Source organism: Podarcis tiliguerta (assembly GCF_965153285.1).
Source record: "Podarcis tiliguerta genome assembly, chromosome: 5".
NCBI classification, from domain to species: Eukaryota; Metazoa; Chordata; class Lepidosauria; order Squamata; family Lacertidae; genus Podarcis; species Podarcis tiliguerta.
The window spans coordinates 67,609,380-67,633,310 of NC_139538.1; the positions used below are offsets into that span (position 1 = coordinate 67,609,380).

Consider the following 23,931-nt stretch of genomic DNA (forward strand, 5'->3'; position numbering starts at 1 on the left):
GAGGGAGGAAGAAGCTTGGCTTTGTGAATGCGCTTCTGGAGGAACGAGCACACACATGCATATGCATGCGCAAGCACAGCCAGACGAGATCCATTCTAGCTTGTATGAAGGCTTCCCTCAAGCTGAATTGAATTGTTTGGGAGGAAATCATTCATAGTGAATGAAAGGCAGACCCGATACTTCCTTTGCTTGGATGAAATTTGGCATCACTGATAGGGATCACATGGCGGCACAGAAAGTTTAGGTGTTTCCCTGACACTGGAGGAAGAGTCCCTTTGCAGAACAGGCTTTCCATTGCAGAGGAATGTGCAAACCGCAAGCGCTTTGCATCCTTGTTTCGCCTCAAGAACTGAACGGCTTCTGGAGGCAGGCAGAGGCATGTGTCGAATGTTTTTGCTCATTGTAGATTTATTGTTAAAGAGAATTCTACAGGCTGACTTTAGAAACCCAACAGCAGCAGCAACAACAACAAAACAATTCCGTACGATTAAATCCTTGTTTCACGTAATATACATGAATTTCATCAGCAAATTTCTGAGCAAGAGGAATCTTTCTCTCTGTCTTCTCCCCTTCACACTAGTCAGTTTCACAACCCAAACAGGTAACTAGAGCCTAGCTCTTTAGGAAAAGTTTCAGCTCCTCCACACCCAGGACAATTCAGAGCACTAAGCAGCAGCCTCAAACAACTAGCTTTTTATTTTTTAAAAAACAAAGCTGCAGAATTTTGTAACATCTCAATTGCACTCCTACTATGGTCATTAAAAAGCAAGCAAGCAAACAGCAGTGTGGGGATGGAATGCAAATTGTTCCAAGGGAGGAAATAATTAATTGACATACTACCAACTATCAAAGAAGGAATGAAAGGCTCTGAGTCCTTGTCTCAAAGTTCAGAATCGTCCTACAATAGGCACCATGCCATTAAAGGTGCACCTTCCATGTTCATCATTCTGCAACTCCTTGGCATTCCTCTCTTGAATCATGCTGAATACCAAGCTGGGACACAGGAGGACACAGCGGAATGGGTCCTTCCAACGGTTTCAGAATTATGCAGAGTCTCATTGAACAACATCTCAAAATGTCATCCCCCTTGAAGACTGCAGGGCCTCAATCCAAGAGGCACATTCTGAGATGTCGGGTCTTTCTAAAGAAGCCCTTTTTCTTGCAGCATTGTTGCCATTGGGTGAGTAGCAGGAGCGGTATCACTACAAGCTGGAGCAGCAAGAGTAGTCGCATCAGGAGGAAGGATTCTTTCTAATTGGTTTGGTCTGAATGGTTTTGCTTTTCATCTGCAGAGGGGTGAAACTGGAGAACCTCTGCAGAGCCCATGTGCACTGAAAATGGAAAACACAAATGAGACAGTTTGGTTAATGTGGATATGAGTGTTATGTACTGAAGTTCTCACCCTGGGCCAGCAGGGGGATACTGTAGATAGTTATGCAAATAAGGGATCGAAAGTGACGTTCAGTGATTGGATAGTTTTAGAAAAGTTGTTACAGTTACGATGTACTGGAGCTCTATATCAGCAGGCTGACTGAACCCTTCAGTTCAGTTCTGTTCTGGCCTGTGAATAAACAAGAGCTGTTTGAAGAATCGCTGTGTCGTCTGATATGTTCACCCACAACTTAACAGTGAGAACCAGAGATTATGGCCATATTTTTGTAAACCCCCTGCCCAGATTTGCTCCCCTAAACACTATAAAGGCATACCACCAGACTTCCAAACCTCCTTTGGGCAACTAGGTAGCATAGGTATGAATGATGGCTGATTGCTTGCATCCACCGAAGTAAGCCAGAATCAGCAGAGAATTCAATAGGGTTATACAAATATAAAGTGGAAAGATAATCCAAGTTAACTTGGTGCCTGAGGTCAAAGATCAAAAAGGCCCACTCAGTTGTGTGTGGGGATGGGGAAATAGTAATAGAGAATTTTTCACCCCTTTAATGGTATTCAAAAATATATATGAAGTATGAAGGAGTCCCCTCAAACTGTCTAAGAGTAAGGCCGGAACGGACTAAAACCTAAATTTGAGACCAAAATGCTGGGAAGCGCTCATGAAAAGTAATCTGCAGGAGAAATTTTGTTAGCCACAGTACAGTAAAGTATCAATTTGTTTCAATGAAGGATCAGGGAGCCTATTATTTAAAAACAGGTCACATTCACTGGTCATCCAGTAAGGAATGTTAATTACAAATATCTATCAAGTCCCATGGGAAGCATACATGGCTAATTTTCTTTCTCCAGTTGCTGGTTACGAAATATCAAGTCATGTCCTATGTCTAGGAGCATTGCTGATTTGGTCTGGGCCCACTGCCACGACAGAAAACGCAAACAGAAAAACCTTGCTTAAGTCAAAGATCACTTTGATAAACCTGAAGCTTTTTGAGGAAGTGCCAGCATCTTTCGCTTTTCTGGATGCAGCTCACCAAAGGCTTGACTTCACATAGGCCCCAGGTGAGAACACCTTCCTTCTTTAGAATTACAGGAAACAATTGTGCCATCCATTTTGTAATTATATAAGTCCTGCTGTAATTATATGTCAGGAGGGCACAATGTTGGCTCTCTGTGTGGTTCAGCATGCACAAAGCAGGGATGAAGCATAATTCCACATTAAGTGCTTACACAATACATATGCAGTCCTGCTCCTCCACCTTAGGGTAGTTCACTGAGCCTAAGGAGCAAGCATACCCTGCGCAGATGGCCTCATATGAAATAGTTTGATGGGAACATGTTGGAAGCTGAGCTGTGTAATCAGGCACTGCCCTTGGCTTATTCTGAGTCTAGAGTCTGAGTCTCAACCCACCTGAAGCACACCCAGCAGCTAATTTCCTGCTTAAGATCCCTACACAGCACATTTCCACTGGTTGCCGCAGGGACACCTAATTAATGCCTTGCATTTTCCAATGAAAACACAGCATTTTCTACAGGGTTTTTTTTTGTTTTTGTTTTTACCTGGCTTTTCTTCTTCTGGGATAGGTTCTTGTTTTTGTCTCATAACAGACATCCTGCAACAAAATAAACCAGGGCCAACATGATTATAAGAGAAGCTACGCACCTTGACCAACATTTCTGGCATGAAAACTACTTTTGTCATTTTGCGATCATCTTGGACAATCTGTTCATCTTCAGCATTTGCATAGCCCTTTAAATGGTTTCTTTCCAGCAGGAATGATGCTTTAGCAGTCCGCTGGCTGTGTCCCTAATGTTCATGCAGTGCCACATTTACATATGAGCTAAACAAGCTATAGCTTAGGGCCCCACTCTCTTGTCCCCCCCACCCCCAATTTCACTATTAATATACTTCTTCTTAACTGTATTTCAGTTCAACCATTACTTTGATAAAATACATATTTTGGTTTGTGCAAATGGCTTTAGATACCTATTAGGCCCATAAATTACCGTATAGCATATATTCAACACAAAAAACAGTGACAATTGGTTGTTGACAAAGGACAGCTGGACATATAAAGGGCCCCATGACCTTCAGTAGCTTAGGGCCTCATCAAACCTAAATCCAGCCCTGTGTTTATATAACATATAACCAGTGGGTTTGACGCTCTACTGGAAGTAGAAGATGATAACAATAATGAGAATGTATTAATTGTAGTCCATCCTAGCCACTTGTCCCAGCCACTCTGGGCAGCTAGAAGCCATTGATAGCTTTACCCTGCATGAATTTGTCTAGACTTCTTTTAAAACCATCCATGTTGCTTGCTACCACTACCTCTTGTGGGCACAAATTCCATGATTTAAGTCTGTGCTGTGTCAAGAAGTACTTTCCCCCATAACGTGTCTAGTTATTTTCTGTAATATGCAACAGAAATTCATTTTAGCAAACATTCAAAGGACTTGCAAAGAGGGCACCTGGACACATGATTTCTCCCAAGGCTGCGTTGTTTGGGGGCAAATCCTGAAGTATCTGGGGGCAACTGTGATGGATGCTTTCCATCACTTTCCATGCTTGTGGTCAGCTCCTGAGGATCAAGATGTAAATTGGCAGTGGCCGTCTGCAACAATCCCATGACAAGGTCCTTTTCTGCAGGGAGAGGAGAGGACATGTTTAGGAATCAAAAGATCTCACCTGCACAGTTTTAAGGTAAAATAAATAGGTTTGTTCCAGCTGCCCTTCTTTTTTCCCTGCATGCAATTTCACATATAAATAAGAATTAGCCCACAAGTTATCATTCCCATATAAAACTATCAGTGTGTAAATAACCAAATGAACCTGCCCAGACCTTGAGATATTTGAGGGGGATCTAGATAGAGCAGGGTTTCCCAAACTTGGGTCTCCAGCTGTTTTTGGACTACAACTCCCATCTTCCCTAACTAGCAGGACCAGTGGTATGCAATGATGGGAACTGTAGTCCAAAAACAGCTAGAGACACACGCTTGGGACACACTGATGCAAATAAAGGGCGCATTGTGAAAATATTATCCAAGAAACATTTTATGCATATGAGATACAAATAGGGCCCAGTCTTTATTCACAGCTGGAGCCCCAAGTTTTGGAGATTCTGAGGGTTGGTGATGAGAGAACAGGCCTTCTTTGTAGTAGCCTCTCGTTGATGGAATGCTCTCCTCAGGGAGGCCTGACTGGCACAAACTTTGTCATCATTTCAGCATCCGGCAAAGACATACTTGTTTCCCCAGGCATTTGGGCAACCCTGGTGATAGGACTGTGCTTAATAACGTTTATGTGATTTTATTATTGCATTTTCACTTTGGCTGTAAAGTCACTTAGGGACTTCCTTAGAGGAAGGCGTTGTACAGGTTTAACATGCCTGAACCACACTTAGGAATTATTCCTATGTTGCTAATTTAGGTGCATATCTAGGAATCTAATTTATTATGTTTATTCATCATGCAGGTTCATATACTGCTAAGTCACAAAAAGGGTGATGTGCCTAAGACACTAATAAAACAACATAAAATTAATAAAACAAAGAAAACTGTTCATAATATGCAGATTGAACACAGCCGAGTCACAATACCTGAATGAATAAAAAAGCTTTAAGTGTCCGATACTTAATAGTGAGATGTCTGCTTAATATCAGTTGGGAGTTCCATGCTTTTGGCACTGCCACTGTTAAGGACCTATTCCTGGTAGTTCCACCATGCACCACTGGCAAAGGTGTTGCTCCTAATGATCTAATGGTCTGGCAAGGCTATATGGAGTGAGGTGGTCCAGCAGGTAAAGTATTTGGCCTGCTGGCATATTGGCAGCCAGGGCAGATATTTCAGCAGAGGTGATGTGTGTGGTCTCGATGGCCCAGCCAGGGGTGGAGGAAGGGGAGGGTGGTGAGGGCAGGCTGCCCGCCCTGGGTGTCGCCACTGAGGGTGTGTGTGACAAACTGCCAGGTGGCACTCACCGCTGGGCCTGCAGCACGCCTGAGCCACGCGTCTCTCCTGGGAGTGATGCGGTGGCTTAAGTGCCCGCAGGCTCCATGCTGCCCCAAACAGTCTGCCCACTGCCTCCCCCTCAGCTGTAGGGCAGCTGAGTGGGAGGAGGCAGGCAGACCCCTCTGAGGCCCTGTGGAGCATCCTGCTCCAGCTGGCCCCGCCCCTGCGGGTGGCTGGCCCCATCCCCAGGCTGCCCCATTGGCTTGCTCTGCCACTGGACCCAGCCCACTCAACAGCTGAGCTGCTGAATTCTGCACTAGCTGCAGCTCCCAGGCCAGTTCTAAGGGTGGCACCACACAGAGTGCATTGCAGTAATGCAGGGTACCGACTCATGGACCACATTGGCTGGGCTATATGCAAATGAGACATAGCTGGAAACAATGACCAGAAAATCAGGACTGACTTGTCAGCTGCACATTCTGCTGCAATCCCCTGGGTGCTGCTGTGTTGTAATGTGTGGAAAGGCCTATGCTTCAAGGTGGCATTGCAAACGTGCTGCATGCCCTGAGTGTTTCGATGCATTAGACAATAACCCACTGAGCTGCAACGGGTGTTAATAGGGGGAGATAGCTGATAACAAAGTAGAGATAATCCACATTTCCAAAGGCTTTTGCTCCTTGCAGGCTCTGCATACACCTTACCCCTCTGCGCAGCCATGAGCAGCCATTGCTGGATCGCAGTCAAGGAATCTGTCTGCAGGATCTGACAGAGCAGCTCCAAAATCTGTTGGCAGAAGAGGACAGTGGGAAAGTGTCAGCACAACCGGGGTCGGAGTGACATTGAAACAACAGGGTCAAGAGGGTATACACACAGGCTTATCTCGGTAATTTTTATGCTGGTGAGAACTTTGCCCTACCTTACCATTCGTTGTTCCTATGGTGCAATCTCCCCACGCCTCTCCCCACAGTCCCAGGCAGGGGTCAGAATGAGGACGCTGGTCAAACCCTTGGTGGGCTTCCATTTATACCTAGTAGCTTGCAGGCAGCAAGGTATGGAGACCTATCTTAGGGTAATTAGGGTCCTCTTTTTCCAAGACACACCCTCTTTTTCAGGGGTATAGGTAAAGGTAAAGGGACCGCTGACCATTAGGTCCAGTCGTGGCTGACTCTGGGGTTGCAGCGCTCATCTCGCTTTATTGGCCGAGGGAGCCGGCGTACAGCTTCCGGGTCATGTGGCCAGCATGACTAAGCCGCTTCTGGCGAACCAGAGCAGCGCACGGAAACGCCGTTTACCTTCCCGCCGGAAGGTACCTATTTATCTACTTGCACTTTGACATGCTTTCAAACTGCTAGGTGGGCAGGAGCTGGGACCGAGCAATGGGAGCTCACCCCGTTGCGGGGATTCGAACCACCAACCTTCTGATTGGCAAGTCCTAGGCTCTGTGGTTTAACCCACAGCGCCACCCGCTTCCCTGTTTTTCAGGGGTATAATTTGAGTCACATTGCATTTATTTGCTTTGAATGGCTGTCATAGTCTCCTCTTTTTTTGCTCTTCAAAATATGGCAACGCTAGAATGCTTAGGAATTCCAGGAAAGGTCCTGGGAACTTTTACTTGGTGTTGGAGAGTAACCTAATGCCATGGGCTGTGTGAGATCTTCCCCGTTGCCACCACACTCCCCTTAGGACCCCTCAATCCGTAGACAGGTGTGCTTTCTGAGAGTCCAAGACTTATGAGGAGACAGAGCTAGCCCAGAGCCCAAGGTATAGCTTGCTTTTCTCTGTCAAACCCTGCACACATGCAGCATGAGCCAAGTGGATCTAGGCATGTTAAGGGGAAATATCCCTTTTGAGTCTGGCCAGAAGTATGCCCAGGACCCTAATACCAATATAAGGTATAAGGTAGCAGTAATGCTGAGGGACTGGCAACAGTAATCTTTGAAAGGGTTTCTGATCCTGGAGGGCCTTGGTTGACAGGTGGTTGTGGCCTGCCAATAACTAGTCAGTCAGGTCCATCAGGGAGATGCCTCAACATCTTTTGGAAGTTGGGAGATGGGCTATGGAAAAGTTGACTAAGGCCAGTTTTCCCCAGTTCTACCAGACAAAATCGATTTGTGTATTCAAGAGGAGAGACATGAACTCTCGGGGGGGGGGGGGGTTGAGAATAAGATCTTAAACAGGCAGGTTAGCATGCAGCAGGCCTGAGTTACACAGCCTAGCAACGGTTGTGTCATATGAATCTCCGGTCTGTTTGGGCACTCGCTCTACTTGGGCATTCAGACAGTAGCTATTTAGAACCAGGTTTTATTCTTTTCAAAGAGTTCTGCACTAGTTGCCCATTTGCTGCTGGGCTGGGCCAAGTTCAGTGTGTTACTATTGGCCCTTAACAGCTTGGGACCAGTTTACCTGAAGTATCACCTTAATCCATATAAGCACATGCAGCTGCTTGAATTTGTGAAACTGGCGCTGTTACTGATGCCATAAAGTACTCATTCCACAATTGTAAGAAATCAATCCTTTAGTTCAGCAGCATCTACACTTTGGACCCCCTCACCTATTGACACCAGGCAGGTTCCTTTGCTGTACTCTTTTCAGAACTTGTTTAAAACATTGTTGTTTAGGCAAACTACATGTACTTATCTCTTTTTTGGTTACTGTTCATTTTAATCATCTTTTGAATGTTTTTAAATACCTGTTTTTAACTGGTTTTTTTTAAATTAATGTTTTACTTGATAGTTTTGTAATCCACTTAGATTTCTTACAACCAAATGGTATATAAATTTTGTTTTTGTTTTTTTTAAAAAAGATAAACATCTCCAGGCACTTTGCTGCTTTCCTAACTTTTTCCCCAAAGCAAATGAAACATAACAATTGTGTGTGATAATTATCTGCTTTATCAGATTTAATTTTTAATCCATTCTGAGCAGAAACTGTTCTTATTATTCCATCAATTATCAAATTTAATTTATAGTCAGCTTTGAGCAGAAACTTTTCTTACTACTCCATCAATTAATTTTCAGGAAAATAGTTGTAATTGGTTTGGGGTACAGGTTAAAAGAAAAGAAAAGAAGGGTCTGTTTGCCCCCCCCCATGCATGGCTTACTATAAGTTCTTGGTCCCGGAAGAGCAGGGTCGCATCATTGCCTTTATTCCTGGCATTGTTCCTGTGCAAACGGCGGGACGAATGGCAAGCTGTAGCTCGAGAGGGAGGTGGGATGAGACGTCCTGTTTCTTCTGAGTATTGCGTCTCCCTCCGAGACTTTTCTGCCTTAAAATACAACAACAAGCTACAGTAGAGGAACTGGACATGGAAGAACAAGTCAGACACAAAATATTGCGATGTAGAGTGCTCCTGTCCAGAGTTGTAGTAAGCCAGCCATACCCTCTTTCAGGATACGCCATTCCATTCCATTCCCCTCCCCTCCTGCCCAGGTTTTCCTTTCCCACCTGCTCTCATCTGTCAATCAGCATTCCATGTCTACTGAGCATGCTCTGATCTTGCTGAGTTGAGTTTGCAGTCTGCCCCATATTCACTATTAGCATATATTACAGCAAATTAATTCTCTGATTATGGATCTGATAAGGAACCTTTAATTTAGACATAAACTCAGGAGCCTATTTTTGCTCCAGTAAAGGAAACACATTTCTTAAGAAACCATTGTGAATGCATTTTGGAGCCATTTAAAGTGCCCTCATACCACTTTAACAGTCACTGATTCCCCCAAAGAATCCTGGGAACTGTGGATTGTTAAGGGTGCTGAAAGTCCTTAAGAAACTTCTATTCCACTTACAGAACTATAGTTCCCAGAGTCTCCTGGAAAGAGAGATGGACTGTTAAATCAATCTGAGAGGGGAATAGGGGTCCCCAGGATTCCTTAGGGGAAGCCACAACGGTTAAATGTTGTAATAGTGATTTAAAGTTGTGGCCTTTCAGTATCAAGAAAATTTACGTAAGACTCCAAAATATGACATGGGGAAAGTACTAGATGTTGAACTCAAAATAAGCCATCCTTATTTATAGCTGAGGCTTGTGAGCCATCTACTGGTGGCCAACAGGGTATATGTGTGTGAAAGATTTGTAATGACTTTTAGTTAAACACGATGTAGTGGTTGGTTGGTTGGTTGGTTGGTCGATTGATTGATTGATGTGTACATGTGAGAGTGAGTGTGTGTATAGTTGGATGGATGGATGGATCTATATTGATCTGTGGTGCTAAATGTTTAGGTTGAATGAAAAGAATGTAATTAGAACTTGTATGTTATAACTGGGATATGTTGCAAGACTGTCTCAATGTGCATTAGAAAGGGGTTATGCAAGAGGTTTAATCAGAGGTTATTTGTAAAGACTGTGTCCAATGTCGAGAATATAATCAAGATCCATGTGTATTGGAACGTGTGTACCTACTTCTGAGCATCAGCAATTAGCATGGAAAGAGGTAAATGTTCTAAGTGCTTACCAATCTTTAATCCTAGTCAATCAACAAGTGTTGATCAACAAGGCAGGGGAACTCCTTTGTTAGGTGAAACCTAACCATGAGTACTTCAAAGCATCAAAAGAACGAAACTGAATAGAGGAGGCTTAGTTTTTAGGAAGGTATAATTAGGAGAGATGCCTTGGACTGAGTGCCCCACTGACCCTCTTGAGATGACCATGCTATAAAATCTGGACCCCATCCATGCAGACTAAATAGGTGTGTGTGGGGGGGGGGATCATATTTCTTAAAGCTACAATGGTCTCCGCTGCTTTCAGTTCTCCAAAGGAGCCCAAACCCTGGGCGAGTGCCTGGAACCTTATGGACTTTTGCTACTGCTCGGCAGAGAGAGGGGGAGACACCCAACTTTTCTGTATATATCTACATCTATATCTATATATCGTTGGGACGCGGGTGGCGCTGTGGGTTAAAGCCTCAGCGCCTAGGGCTTGCCGATCGAAAGGTCGGCGGTTCGAATCCCCGCGGCGGGGTGCGCTCCCGCTGTTCGGTCCCAGCGCCTGCCAACCTAGCAGTTCGAAAGCACTCTCGGGTGCAAGTAGATAAATAGGGACCGCTTACTAGCGGGAAGGTAAACAGCGTTTCCGTGTGCGGCTCTGGCTCGCCAGAGCAGCGATGTCACGCTGGCCACGTGACCCGGAAGTGTCTTCGGACAGCGCTGGCCCCCGGCCTCTTTGAGTGAGATGGGCGCACAACCCTAGAGTCTGTCAAGACTGGCCCGTACGGGCAGGGGTACCTTTACCTTTACCTATATCTATATATCTATATCATCTATATCTATATCTATATCATCTGTGTGTGTGTGTGTGTGTGTGTGTGTGTGTGTGAATGAACCACTGAGCTGTGGCTTTAAACAATTGATATGGAAAGACAGAGCCTTGAATCTTGTGTTTCTAAATATGAGTGGTTTGTAGCACTCAGTGAATCTGAGCTGGGTGAACAAAACTCCTCCCAGAAAGGGCAGCACTTCATTTTTGAGCCATCATCCAGGTTAGGTTGGAACAAGCTGCTCCCAGTATTGTCTGTATTTGAGGAAAAGCTCAAATTTCGGTTGTGCTAGTCTTCTACTGCTCCACAATTCTGACCTCTGGTAGAGTTTCAGCATCAACCCTTACAAAACTAGAGATGATGGTGGTGGCGTGTAGTTGGTTGGCCTTGTGTAACCGGCCACAAATATTTAATTGAGAATTGGCCCAGGCAGCTGCCCCAGAAAGTCGGTTGGAGCCAAAGTTTCAACATTGGGAAGGCTAGCAACTGCATGCCATTCTTTGCCTAGGAACCACCCCAGTCTTTCCACAGTGCCCTGCCCTCTGATATTGGACCTTAGCCTCAGAATTCAGAGAAGTAAGCTGGATTAGAGTATTGACATCCCTAAATCTGGAGGTTGCTTAGATCTCATGGGTTGGTCACTATGGGAATGTTAGACTAGAAGGGCCATTGGCCTGATCCAGCAGGCTCTTCTTATCTTCTTGGAGTTTCAGTCTCAGCCCAGCCCATGGTGGAGCTGAGTTTGGGAACCTGTTCCCTTCCAGATGATGGCTCCAGCTCCCATCAGTTCTAGCCAACAGAGATGATGGGAGTCCAATAACATCTAGAAGTTGCAGGTTCCTTGCCCCCTGCAGGGGAGTGTTATTTATGCTTATTCATTTCAACAGAAGTCCATCATGTAACTATATCATAAAATCATAGAATTGTAAAGTTGGAAGGGACCTCGAGGACCATCTCATCCAATCCCCTGCACTGCAGGAATCCTGCCCACTGCCATCCCTGGGTGGGCTCAAACCACCAACCTTCTGGTTAACAGTCAGACACACCAATCCACTGTACCATGGGCTTATCACCCCCTACCTGTACGTTAAGCATCCCACTAACTCGTCTTTGGGTATTCTTTGAATGAGAAGTAATTTATTCTGATATGAACAAAATGAGGAGTTGTCATCTTCTGAAAGAATCACTAAAGAAGACGGCCCAAGTCTCAGCAAGGTTACAAAATGGGAAACAGCAGTGCTATTTTTCCTCATTATCTGGACAAATAATTGTGCTGGACTGTTTTTGCTCCCATCCACTGTACTTGGTTACTTTCATTCCCAGTGTTGGGCTCACCCCCTTCCTTAGCAAATCAGCCCCAAGGTATGGGATCACAATGCGCCACCCTTTCCTACTCACTGCCTCCTTTTTCTCAGTGGACGAGGCGGCTCTGACTCTTGCAGCAAGTTCCCTCAATTCTTCTCGCCAGGCATTGGACAAAGAACCTGCTTGAGAGAGGGGAGGAATGAGGAAGATGGCAAATTCGAAATAAAAACAAAAGCGGCTGGGATGCGGTCATGCGGGAGCCAGGATCGGCTGCAGCTTCCCTCCCTGAGCTTGCCTCTGTGCGTAATGTGTGGAACAGTCTTACAGGCAAAACACATGACTGGCAGTCTTGTGTGATATATTGATAGCAGGGAGTTGGACTATACCACTTCAGAAGGCAGACTGAACGTTCCACTACACAAAAACCCCTTGTGCATTCAAAACTAGCATGCCCATTTTATTATTTGTTATATGCTAGTTTTGACAGAGGCATCCTGGCCTTTGGGTTACGACTGAAGATCATTGTTTCAAATGCTGTTGAACATTCAGCAGCAACTTGATGAACATTCGGGAACAGATCGGAAACGAGGCCACATTCACGCCATACATATGAAGCACTCTTTTACCACCACGCCATACATATGAAGCACTCTTTTACCACTGTCATTGCCATGGATTTCCCCAAATAAACCTTGGAAGTGTTGTTTGTTAAGGGTGCTGACCTCACGGGGCTACAATTCCCAGCACCCTTAACAAACGGCATGGCTGTTGAAAATGGTATAAGAAAGTGGTATAAGAATGCTTTGTATATATTGGTATGGGTGTGAACCCAAGTGGAATCTGTTAAACCCCTGGCAATAATTTGATGCAGATTCAGAAACAGCTGAGAACCAAATTACAGCCTGCTGAGATCACGTGAGGCAGCTCAAGAAACAAGCACACACCCCCCCCCCATTTCTGCTTTAATGCGGGTGCTATTAATCACCGTGTCCTCAGGAGGCATATTCATCATGATGATATTTAATGGCACAGTCTGTGATATAATAGCATTGACAACCCTTGTTGATTAGGATAGATTGCAGGTGGTGAAGTGGATCTCGGAAGGAAGCTAAGCTGAGCTTTTTGACAGTAGTGCTCTCTGTGGTATCGTAAGACGGGGCAACAAATCATACACACACCAAAACCTGTTTCATACGACTATCAGGACTGTGCGAACAGCTCTCTCTCTCCTTTGGAGGCAGGCTTCCTTGTAATTGTCCAAACAGGCAGGAAAAAGTCTTCACCCGGAGACTTTTATCAGTATCTGATCTAAGCACCAAGCTACAAAATACACCAGCTCCAGATCTGTGCCCTTATGCACAGATATTTGGATGTGGGTCGTGCTGTAGTCTAAATCACTGAGCCTCTTGGGCTTGCTGATCAGAAGGTTGGCGGTTCAAATCCACACAAGGGGATGAGCTCCTGTTGCTCTGTCCCAGCTCCTGCCTGCCTAGCAGTTTGAAAGCATGCTGGTGCAAGTAGATAAATAGGTACCGCTGTGGCGGGAAGGTACACGGCGTTTCTGCGTGCTCTGGTTTCCATCATGGTGTTCCGTTGCGCTGGAAGTGGTTTAGTCATGATGGCCACGAGACCCGGCAAGCTGTCTGTGGACAAATGCTGGCTCCTTTGGCTTGAAAGTGAGATGAGCACCGCAACCCCATAGTCGCCTTTGACTGGACTTAACTGGCCAGGGGTCTTTTACCTTTACCCATGTGTGTGTGTGTGTGTGTGTGTGTGTGTGTGTGTGTGTATCCCACAAATTTTGAGCATGAGGAACATGATCCAGACTGAGATCCTAGCATGTTTGTGGAATAGATGTGTGTGTGTGTGTAGAAGGTTTAACTATTAGCCCCAATCCAGATCAAGGCCCCTGTGAGCTATTTGCATAGTGGGGGAAAGCTCATTTTGAAGTGAATGGGAGGTGTCCCCCCAAAAAAACTCTTGTTTTGCAAATTGCCAGTGTGCACCCCTGGAAAGTTGTGCATTTCTGAGTGTGGCGCTTGTGTTGGAAATATTCTTGTTGCGTACTAACCTGTCGATAGCCAGGGGACTGGAACAGGTTGTGGGTCTCCGATGGGTATCTGAGCCCCAGGCGCCCCCAAAATAGAAGCACGAATCTGACTCTTTATCATTGGGTGAGGTGGCAGAATGGTCTGCTCGCACCACTCGTCATTAACTGTGCAAACAGGAGCACCGTTCAAACCTGCAACAGAAGAAGGCATCCATGGGTAAGTTGCACAGGAAAGAACCACATTATAGAAGAAAACTGGCTTAAACTAGAGATTGGAGGAGCTGCCTGGTTCTGCTTCAGAAAGGATTTCCTAGACTCAGATTCTTCACCTGTGTGCCTTCTGAGTCTTTAGAACTCCCTTCTGGAATCCATTTTGGATTTTGAAGGCTCCAATTCTGCCTTCAAACTTAGTGAAAGGTGAGACTCCAGCTATGTACACGCCATAGATTGAAAGCACCCAACACCCCTCAAAGAATCCTGGGAACTGTAGTTCCCATCACCCTTGGCAAACTACAATTCCCAGTGTTATTTGGGGGAGGTCATGTGCTTTCATTGTATGGTGTATGCACAGCCTCTTTCTGTGGCGTGGTGAGCCTACATTAGGGTATTAATTACCGGAGGAATTGTTGTTGTTGTTGTTGCATGCCTTAAAGAGCTAATTGAATTGTCACACATTGTACTTTTTGCATTCTATTGCATGCAAAGCTCATAAATATGCCACTGTAATTTACAGCTATAAGCAGCAATTTTGTGCTGCAACTTTTGCTCATTTTTATTTATTTATTTAAGTGCTTTCGGATTTTCATCATCTAACAAAAGCATGCCTGAACTTTACTTCTGAACAGATTTGTACAGGATGGCACTGCTGTGTGTTTACCTTGAATATGAGTGACTCTGTGAGGGTGGGGATTGTGCCGTGAGAAGAAAGAGTGATGGCTGAGGCAGCCAAACCGAGCGCTGTTCTTGGAATGGGGTCTCAAGGCCTGAGCGCTGAAACGGAGTGGGGTATTCAGGGCCATGTGTTTAAGCTTCCCTGCCAGAACAGTGATGTCTTTGCCTGTGAAGGGGCTGGCAGATGGACTCTTCAGATCCCCCATTTCCTCTTTCGTAGATGTTCCTGGGTAAAAAGAGAAGAGGCAAAGTTATACAAAACAATTTTACAACTTGCAGAGCAACGGATGCCTAAAGGATGTCTCTCCTAGGAAAACAGTGAAATTTGGTTCCCTTGGCTGCTTACGTAGTACCCAGGCTCCTTGTTCCAAATCCACAAAGGCATGCAAAAATAGTTTGACAAACAACTTTAAATAATTGCAAACACCCACGTTTCTAGTGAGACAGGGCGCTTCTAGACTGTGGCGAGTTTGCAAGTAGAATTGCAGCAAATTCAGCTTGTGCAATTAAAATGATTTTGGATCTGGTGCTCTTATGCATTAAGCCTGGTTCAAAAATAACCTGACTTTCTACAGCAAGGAAGGCAATGGAAAAGCAGTGAAAAAGCGTGGGAAAACAATTGCTTGACATGATGCTGTATAAACAAGCAAATCTGAATAAATTCTGAATAAAAACACATTGTCTGGAAGCCAATACAGTTTAAAACATTTCTATTCCCTCCCACTGAAGTGAATGCCTTTAAAAATATATTGATTTTGCTCTGATCTGGCCTATTACACGTTATCTTTTACACTCCAGGGAATCCAACCAACTTGATTGAATCCAATGTCTAGATGAACGCTGGCGAGTTCTTGTATTTTTCTCTCTATAAAGAAGTCAATAATCCCAAATGTTGTACTAACCTTAAAAGCCACTCTTAAACAGACTGCCGCAAGTAAGGATGATGTGAACAATCTCGCATAGGTGTGCAGGAAAGGTTTTAAAGCCAGAGACTCTATGACAGGGAGCCTGAGTCATGTGATGAACGAGAACTTGAGAAACAGAGTCTGCAACAGGTCTGCTGAAGAACAAAACAACTGGCCATTTAAAGACACCCTCCCTTCTGAGAGTTTTGAAAGGTGACCTGGAGTCTTGGCCGTGCCGCTGAGATCATATTCTGAAGACCCAGCAAGCTCTTTGCCTTGAAGGATTGTGTGCTGTTCAACACACACACGTTGCACCGTCAGCATCAATAAAAGAGATGCAAGTGTGAAGAAGCATTGAAGCATCTTATCAAAACGAAAACAAACTCAGAAACACAGCTCAGTTTAATGATGCTATCTTGAAGCCCCACAGCGCTGCCTAAGTTGACTTTGATGATGTTTCCACCTAGGCCTGTGTACAGCATGTGCTATGTGGAAAGCAGCTAATTAATTACATTAAGATGTTATGGTTTCAAAGTTTTGTTTGCCTAACGGAGGTGAACAGAGCCAACAGCTATTACTGGAGGTGAATGCTGGAATCTTTCTTCATTGATAGTAATGAGAATTTGTGAATGGTGATCATGCAACTTGCATTGCAATCTTAACTAGCCCCTGCTAGGTCCTGTTTATTCAAACGCTGCTACCATTCCTGGGCAGGGATATTCCTATTCTACATGAATGATGATACATAGCAAGAATGGGGAACCTGCGGCCCTTTAGATATGGCTGAACTACAACTCCCATCATCCCTACATGTTACTGATGGGAGTTGGGGTCCATCAACATCTGGGCGACTGTAGTGTCCCCACCTCTGATATACGTTTTTCACTCAAGGAAAGATATTGCATGTACCATTTAGGCTCATGGAAATGTGATTGCCAATTAGGCTCTTGATTTGAGCAGCACCAGGCCTGGAATTTATTGTTGAACCCGTTGTTCAGTTTGGGGACCTGGCTCTCCCACATCAAGTGTAACCCAGCACCGTTTCCCAGCCAAATGGAAAAGAGTGTTATCTCTGAAGTCTGTCCCCTCTTACCAGTGACTCCCTGCAGCTGCTCTTCCTATTTCTGACTTTGGGTGAAAGGATTCCTCAGTCAGCTTCCAGGTGGGCTTGAACCCTCACACTTTTTGGTTTACAAACAGATGCAATCATCCATCTGAAGACCTTTGAAACCCCCATTTCAATGGAATATACTTAAGCCAGTGGTTGTCAACCAGTGTGCCATGTCACCCTGGAGTGCCTTGAATGGTGGCCAGGGGTGCCACAGGCAACATTGACCTCAGTCCTTCTTTCCTTCCCTCCCTCCTCTGATGCCTTCTCGCATCTCTGCCTCCCAAAGGCTTGTATACCTCTTTGTTGCAGCAGCCCTGGGTATAAGCTCCCCAGGTGAATGGTGCCTCTGTGGCTGGCTAGGGGGTGCAGTTGCCAGGAGCTGAGACGGCCTCGGATTAAGCAAGCAAGCAAGGAAGGAAGTGGGCAAGGAAGTCCAGACAGCCAGTCTGCCAGCCTTTGCTGTTGGAAATGAGCAGACAAGTCCCAGGCCCCTGTGGGGCAGTGTGAGGAGGCATCTCTCTTTGGTGGGGTGGGGACACAGCACAGAGATCAGGGGCAACAGCGGCAGCTGCCTGAAGGACTCTCAAGGAAAGGAGGCTGAGGAAACACTCCACAAGGGAGGTTGTTTGGAAAAGGGTAAGAGACTGCCAGTTCTGCAGGCAAGGGGTGCCATAACTGGGCCCCTGACCCCACAGAGGTGTCTGTGCTGGGCCCGGGGGTTAACCTGAGCAACGTGGTCCAGGTCCGGTCCTGAATCCAAGGCTTCCATGAGGAGTCAGTCTGACAGGGCCAAGGCAGGACACCAGGAAACAAGGCTAGGTCAGGCACAGGGTCTCAGGCAGATTCTGGCAAACAGCAATGTTGGTCCCGCAATCTGGGGTGGGGTCCAGCAGCCTTTTATCTTTGTTGGGGTAATGGCCATTCCTGATCCCCTGGTGACTCAACTCCCTGTCTTGCCCGAAGGCGAGCACTCGGGCCTCTCCTTCTCTCAGACCTTAGTCTCTGCAGCTCCGGAAATATTGGTGGGTTACTAGACCCAGGGGCTGCCTCAGCCTCTCCTGACCCAACTGGAAGCAGAGCAGCTGTGAGTGGTTGCCCAGCCGAAGGCAACAAGGTAATCCCTGCATCTGGAGCCAGGGCAGGCTCAGGCCCCTGACTTGGCTCAGCTGGTGCTTGTTGCAGGGGAACCTGTGCAGACTGGGGCTCTTCAGAATCAAGCCCCGGACTTGGTTCAGATGCCGACTGAGGCAAAAGATCCAGTGCGGACTAAGACTCCTCTGGTTCTGAGCCCAAGTCCCAGGCATCACAGTGCCACAGAAAGAATGTAGTTGGTCAAGGGAGCCGTGGGCTCAAAAAGGTTGAAAACCTCTGACTTAAGCACATGCTCTACTACTCTTCTATAGAAATCAATGATGCTTTGGTTAGATTGTGCCGTTGTTACTGAAAGTAAATACTTCCCTCCACCCTTCAGTTCAAAAACAAATTTCACCATCCTATCATGACAGCGAACTGTCTCAGCAACAAAGGTAGTTGCTTTTGTTTTTTATGGATGGGGCAGATGCCATCACATTTCTTTCATTCTAAATACTGTGTACAGTTCTGGTTGCCCATCTCAAAGAGGATGTAATAGAGTAGGAAGAGAGGCAGAGAAGAAAAACCCAAATGATCAAGGTGAAAACACCAGAGTCCTTTTGGCTTAGAAAAATAGATATATGACTAAGTGGGGCTGTTATAGAGGTTTATATAATTATGCATAGATGGGAAAAATGGAGAAACATATATCCCCTTTTCTCATACTACTAGAATCTGGGAGTCAGCCACAGAAATTGGTTGATAGCAGATTCAAAAAAGTAGAGGTAGCAGAGACAAAAGACAGGATTTCTCCGTATAAGACACAATTAATACTATTCGCTACTGCCAGGTTCTGATGATGGCCAGCTCAGGTGGCTTTAAAAAGCAATTCGAGAAATTGACGGAGAAGTCTTTCGATGGCTCGTAGCCATGATGACTACATTCAACCTCCTGATTCAAAAGTAGTGTGGTAGTGTGTACCAGCTACTGGGAGTGAGTCATAGTGGTTGGCCTTCACACTCTGTTCATGGACCTTCCAGAAGATCTGGTTGGCCACTGTGGAAGACACAATGTGGAACCGATCCAGCAGTTCTTCTGATGAGCTTGTACACATGTAGTACACCTAGTGCTGAGAACAGGCTGGTCTCCTTTTGTGGCATTGCAAAAGTTTTAGTGCAATGCAGTGTAATATCTCAAGGCCATGCCAGGGACTGACACAATGTCCTATTTCTCATCACTCTCTGCCTGCACCTCTGACAGAAAAGGCAACCATGGAGAGGGGTTTATGTTGTGCAGATGGGCCCGTACCATCCAGGGAAGCACAGGTGAGCCTGTGGTGGACCAGGAAAGTCCTTGTAAGAGAGAATTGATTTTGAGGAAGAATTTGCAAGGAGGAAGGGGAGTTGACTGAATGGACACAGTGAAGAGGTAGCTACTTCACTCACAGTCTGACTCAGACTGTGTTGACAAATCTTTATTTGCCACCATCTCCTGTGGAGGCACTGGTCTTGATCCAGCTTCTGTAGGCTGGTCAATGTATCAATGTAATTTGTGGCAATGGGTTAGGGTTTTCGCATTTGGAGTTGCTTCTTCATGTCCTATGGAAGTGAAAAGAATAGGGAAACTGACTCAACCGAATCCTAAGCAGCTTCTGATCTAGTCAATTTCACCCATAATGGAAAGTTTGTACAGTGGTACCTCGGGTTACATATGCTTCAGGTTACATACGCTTCAGGTTACAGACTCCGCTAACCCAGAAATATTACCTCGGGTTAAGAATTTTGCTTTTCCCAGTAGTGATGTATGGAAGTGAGAGCTGGACCATAAAGAAGGCTGATCGCCGAAGAATTGACGCTTTTGAATTATGGTGCTGGAGGAGACTCTTGAGAGTCCCATAGACTGCAAGAAGATCAAACCTATCCATTCTTAAGGAAATCAGCCCTGAGTGCTCACTGGAAGGACAGATCATGAAGCTGAGGCTCCAATACTTTGGCCACCTCATGAGAAGAGAAGACTCACTGGAAAAGACCCTGATGTTGGGAAAGATGGAGGGCACAAGGAAAAGGGGACGACAGAGGACGAGATGGTTAGACAGTGTTCTCGAAGCTACCAGCATGAGTTTGACCAAACTGCAGGAGGCAGTGGAAGACAGGAGTGCCTGGAGTGCTCTGGTCCATGGGGTCACGAAGAGTCGGACACGACTGAACGACTAAACAACAAGAATTTTGCTTCAGGATGAGAACAGAAATCGTGCTCTGGCAGCGCGGCGGCAGCAGGAGGCCCTATTAGCTAAAGTGGTGCTTCAGGTTAAGAGCAGTTTCAGGTTAAGAACGGACCTCCGGAAAGAATTAAGTACTTAACCCGAGGTACCACTGTACTTCCTTTTCTTTGTTAAGGGTCACATGACTGGCTGGTGTGGGAGACAGAGGAGAAAGGATCTCCTAGGGTGGGAGGCTGGAGTAAGAAACAGAAGTTCTCAGGTGAGAGCTAGGAAGGTCTACTTTTCTGTATATGGATAAAGGATATGATGCAACTACCGTACTTTTTATTTCTTTTTCTTCTCTCTCGCCTTCCTATTTCTTGCTTTTTATTCTCTCTTTTCGCTTCTCTTTCTCTCTTTCTTTTTCTTTTTTTAGATTAGATAGGTTTTTATTGTATTTTATGTTGAAAACTTTCTCAAAAAAAAATATTTTGCAAAAAAAGGGGGGGGGGCTGTTGAAACTGTGGGCACTTCCTTTTTATTCCACACTCATGACGATTTCTGCTCATGGTGCTTTTGGGGCAGTCAGACATTATACTGCTTTGAATACTGTGTTTGAAGCTGCAAAACTTTTGGGGTGCTTAAGCTGCTTCACTTCCCGTCAGGGCATAGCCTGTAAATTCCTGCTGAAATCCCACCACCTTTTAAAACATACATGTTCCCGTTTGTTTTTGTCCACTTTTGTTGCACTGTAGCCCCTCCAGACAGCAATAGTGTGGTAGCGTTGGGGCAGCCAGAACAGAGAAGAGCAGAAAAAGTTCACAACTAATGCACTATTGTCGTGTCAAGAAAGCGTTGCAGAATACACCTGTGATAAAACAGGTCTGGAGGGGCCCCTAATTGAGCCACCATCCAATAGACATATGCAACAAATACATAAAATGTCCAGTCTCCGAGATGAATATGGGACAAGACGCGAAAAGAAATTATAGCAGTTGGTCAAACAGAACAAGAAAAAATATACTGCATATGCTTGGAAATCAAGGTGGTCCGTAGTCAACAGCCGTATGCAATTAATTTAAATGCCTAGTAAGAAGCAGAAAGAAAGTGCTCTTGTCTCTCAACTGTTTTTAAAGCCGTTGCAGGATACTTACGGAAATTTGATATAGGAGGTAGTATATTTCTTGCTTTCACTCCCTTTCTTCTCTGCCCGCCCCCCTTGCTGAGTTCTCAGAAAGCAATAGTTTTTTTAAAGGATCTGCATAAGCTAATTTGGCCTGCAGCTATGGCATTTGAACAAAGACAACAACAAACCCCAGATGTGCTTCTTATTCAATATTTATAAAGGAGCGACTCACCATTTAATCTGTTGCCACATCCATGTGGGGAGTGGGGTGTCCTTTTGACTTACTGTCTGGCCAAAGGCTGCAAAAATAATCTCACTTCTGTACATAACAAAAGTCTGCCTTCTTTGTCCCGACTGTGTCAAAGTTGCTAGGTAACACTTTTTCTTGACAACAGCCAACGATTGTCCCTCCTACCCCTCTCCCCTTTCATCTGCTCTGTTTTCTTTTCGCCTTCCCCCCCCCAACCATATAGTCAACTCCTGGTTTTTTTTCCTCCAGAGGCAAACTCCAGTTAAGAAAATTGAGTTTTGTTTTTTGTTTAAATCCGATTTTGTTTCAGCAGTGGGAGGAGACGTGGATTCATCACGATCGAGACAGGAAGATTGAGATATTTTTCCATTTTATTTTTATTCCTTTTCCATTAACAATCTCACACATACTTGTCTTGCACTCTGTGATGAACCCAGTGCTAGGCTCAGCCTGAACATATATGCCAATAAAGCCATATCGCACAGAAATGCCATTGGTCTCCAGTGACCTTCACTCCAGGGGAAATAGCCCGGGTGTGAGCTTGAAGTCCCTGAAAGGTCTCACCGCTCAAGAGACTGGGGTTCATGTAACTTGTTTATGACAGGCACTCACCTTGTGGAAGAGAAGAAGTTGGAGATCATGTATCTCATCAAGCTGCTGCTTGATAAGATCTTTTGACACGCTTGCATTTTCAGGCTTCCATGCTGACATCAGTAATGTCTTTGTAAACAGCACTGGATCACTTCCTAGGGCATGGTATAGTGTTGCTTATGCGAGTGAGAAGACTCTGAGATATATTACAGTGGTACCTTGGGTTACATATGCTTCAGGTTACAGACTCCGCTAACCCAGAAATATTACCTCTGTTTAAGAACTTTGCTTCAGGATGAGAACAGAAATCGCGCAGCGGCAGCAGCCTGAGGCCCCTTTAGCTAAAGTGGTGCTTCAGATTAAGAACAGTTTCAGGTTAAGGACGGACCTCCAGAACGAATTAAGTACGTAACCAGAGGTACCACTGTACGTACTACTGGTATTATTTATATTGACTGCATGCAGGTTTGAAGGCCAGCGCCATGGTTGTCAGTGAAGTCATGAGAATTATTATTCTTGAGAATTCCTGGAGAACAGGCGAAGTCCCGGCAGACTGGAGGAGGGCAAATGTTGTCCCTATTTTCAAAAAGGGGGAAAGAGAGGACCCAAATAATTACCGCCCAGTCAGTCTGACATCAATACCAGGGAAGATTCTGGAGCAGATCATTAAGCAAACAGTCTGTGAGCACCTAGAAAGGAATGCTTTGATCACCAATAGTCAGCATGGATTTCTGAAAAATACCGTATTTTTCGCACCATAGGACGCACTTTTCCCGTTTTAAAAACTAAGGGGGAAAGTCTGTGCGTCCTATGGAGCGAATGCAGGGGGGAGGCAGGCAGGAAAAGCATCCAAGAGCCCCACACAAGCTTCGCGCGGCTCTTGCGGGCTTTTCCCCAAGAGGGAGAAGGGACTGACACCGCCAGTCAGTCCCTTCTCCCTCCTCTAGAAAAGCCTTGCACAATCTCTGCAGCCGCGGGAGGCTTCGCAAGTCTAAAGAGGAAGCCAGGGCAGGGAGCGAGATCCAGGGAGCGCGATCCATCCCGTTCGCTGCCCTGGCTCCCTCTTTAGACTTGCGCGCCTCTCCAGCGGGGGTGGAGTGGGGGAGGCTTCGCAAGGCTAAAGAGGAAGCCAGGGCAGGGAGTGAGATCCATCCCGTTCACTGCCCTGGCTCCCTCTTTAGACTTGCGCGCCTGGGGGGGGGGGGGGAGGCTTCGCAAGGCTAAAGAGGAAGCCAGGGCAGGGAGCGAGATCCATCCCGTTCACTGCCCTGGCTCCCTCTTTAGACTTGCGCGCCGGGGGGGGGGGGGGAGGCTTCGCAAGGCTAAAGAGGAAGCCAGGGCAGGGAGCGAGATCCATCCCGTTCGCTGCCCTGGCTTCCTCTTTAGACTTGCGCGCCTCTCCAGCCGCAAGAGATCTACCAGAGGTAGATCTTAATCCTTGCCTCACCTGGGAGCTTCTCTGGGCAGTAACTCCCTCAGCTTAAGTGGGGTGGGGGAAGTGTGGCAGGTAGGGGGGTACCTACCTAGACACTGAAGCTACATGTCTCTCAGATGAAAATTGGGAGTGGGCATTGTGTGAAGTGGCTGTGGATCTCCTGCTGCAGAACTGTAGTATAGAGTTGGGAGGGCCACCCGAGGGTCATCTAGCCCAGCCCCCTCACAATGTAGGAATCACAGCTAAAGAACGCCAGGCAGATGGTCCCCCAACCGCTGCTTAAAAGCCTCCAGTGGTGGAGACCCCAAACACCTTCCAAGGTCATAGAATTGCAGGGTTGGAAGGGAACCCTAGGAGTCATCTAGTCCAGCCCCGGTGGACAGCGGGCGCAATCCATCCCGTTG

The 23,931-nt window shown here is 45.9% G+C and overlaps 1 protein-coding gene across 4 annotated transcripts; it reads right to left on the bottom strand.

The window, feature by feature from the left end:
* Positions 1–385: 385 nt before the first annotated feature.
* On the bottom strand, positions 386–22,453 carry TBATA (thymus, brain and testes associated). Of its 4 annotated transcripts, none has more exons than XM_083441456.1 (9): positions 22,114–22,453; positions 14,825–15,064; positions 13,969–14,139; positions 11,991–12,079; positions 8,438–8,602; positions 6,039–6,120; positions 3,862–4,033; positions 2,950–3,002; positions 386–1,331 (listed from the first exon to the last, which is right to left on the bottom strand). In XM_083441456.1, the coding sequence occupies exons 2-9, from the start codon at positions 15,042–15,044 to the stop codon at positions 1,252–1,254; spliced, it is 1,032 nt and encodes a 343-aa protein (XP_083297582.1). In that variant the 5' UTR covers positions 15,045–15,064; positions 22,114–22,453; the 3' UTR covers positions 386–1,251. The 4 variants fall into 4 exon arrangements, with proteins under 4 accessions (XP_083297582.1, XP_083297580.1, XP_083297583.1 ...); XM_083441454.1 differs by lacking the exon at positions 22,114–22,453 and adding an exon at positions 21,484–21,623; XM_083441457.1 differs by lacking the exon at positions 22,114–22,453 and adding an exon at positions 21,484–21,622 and having other exon boundaries at positions 11,991–12,076.
* Between the last annotated feature and the right edge of the window lie 1,478 nt (positions 22,454–23,931).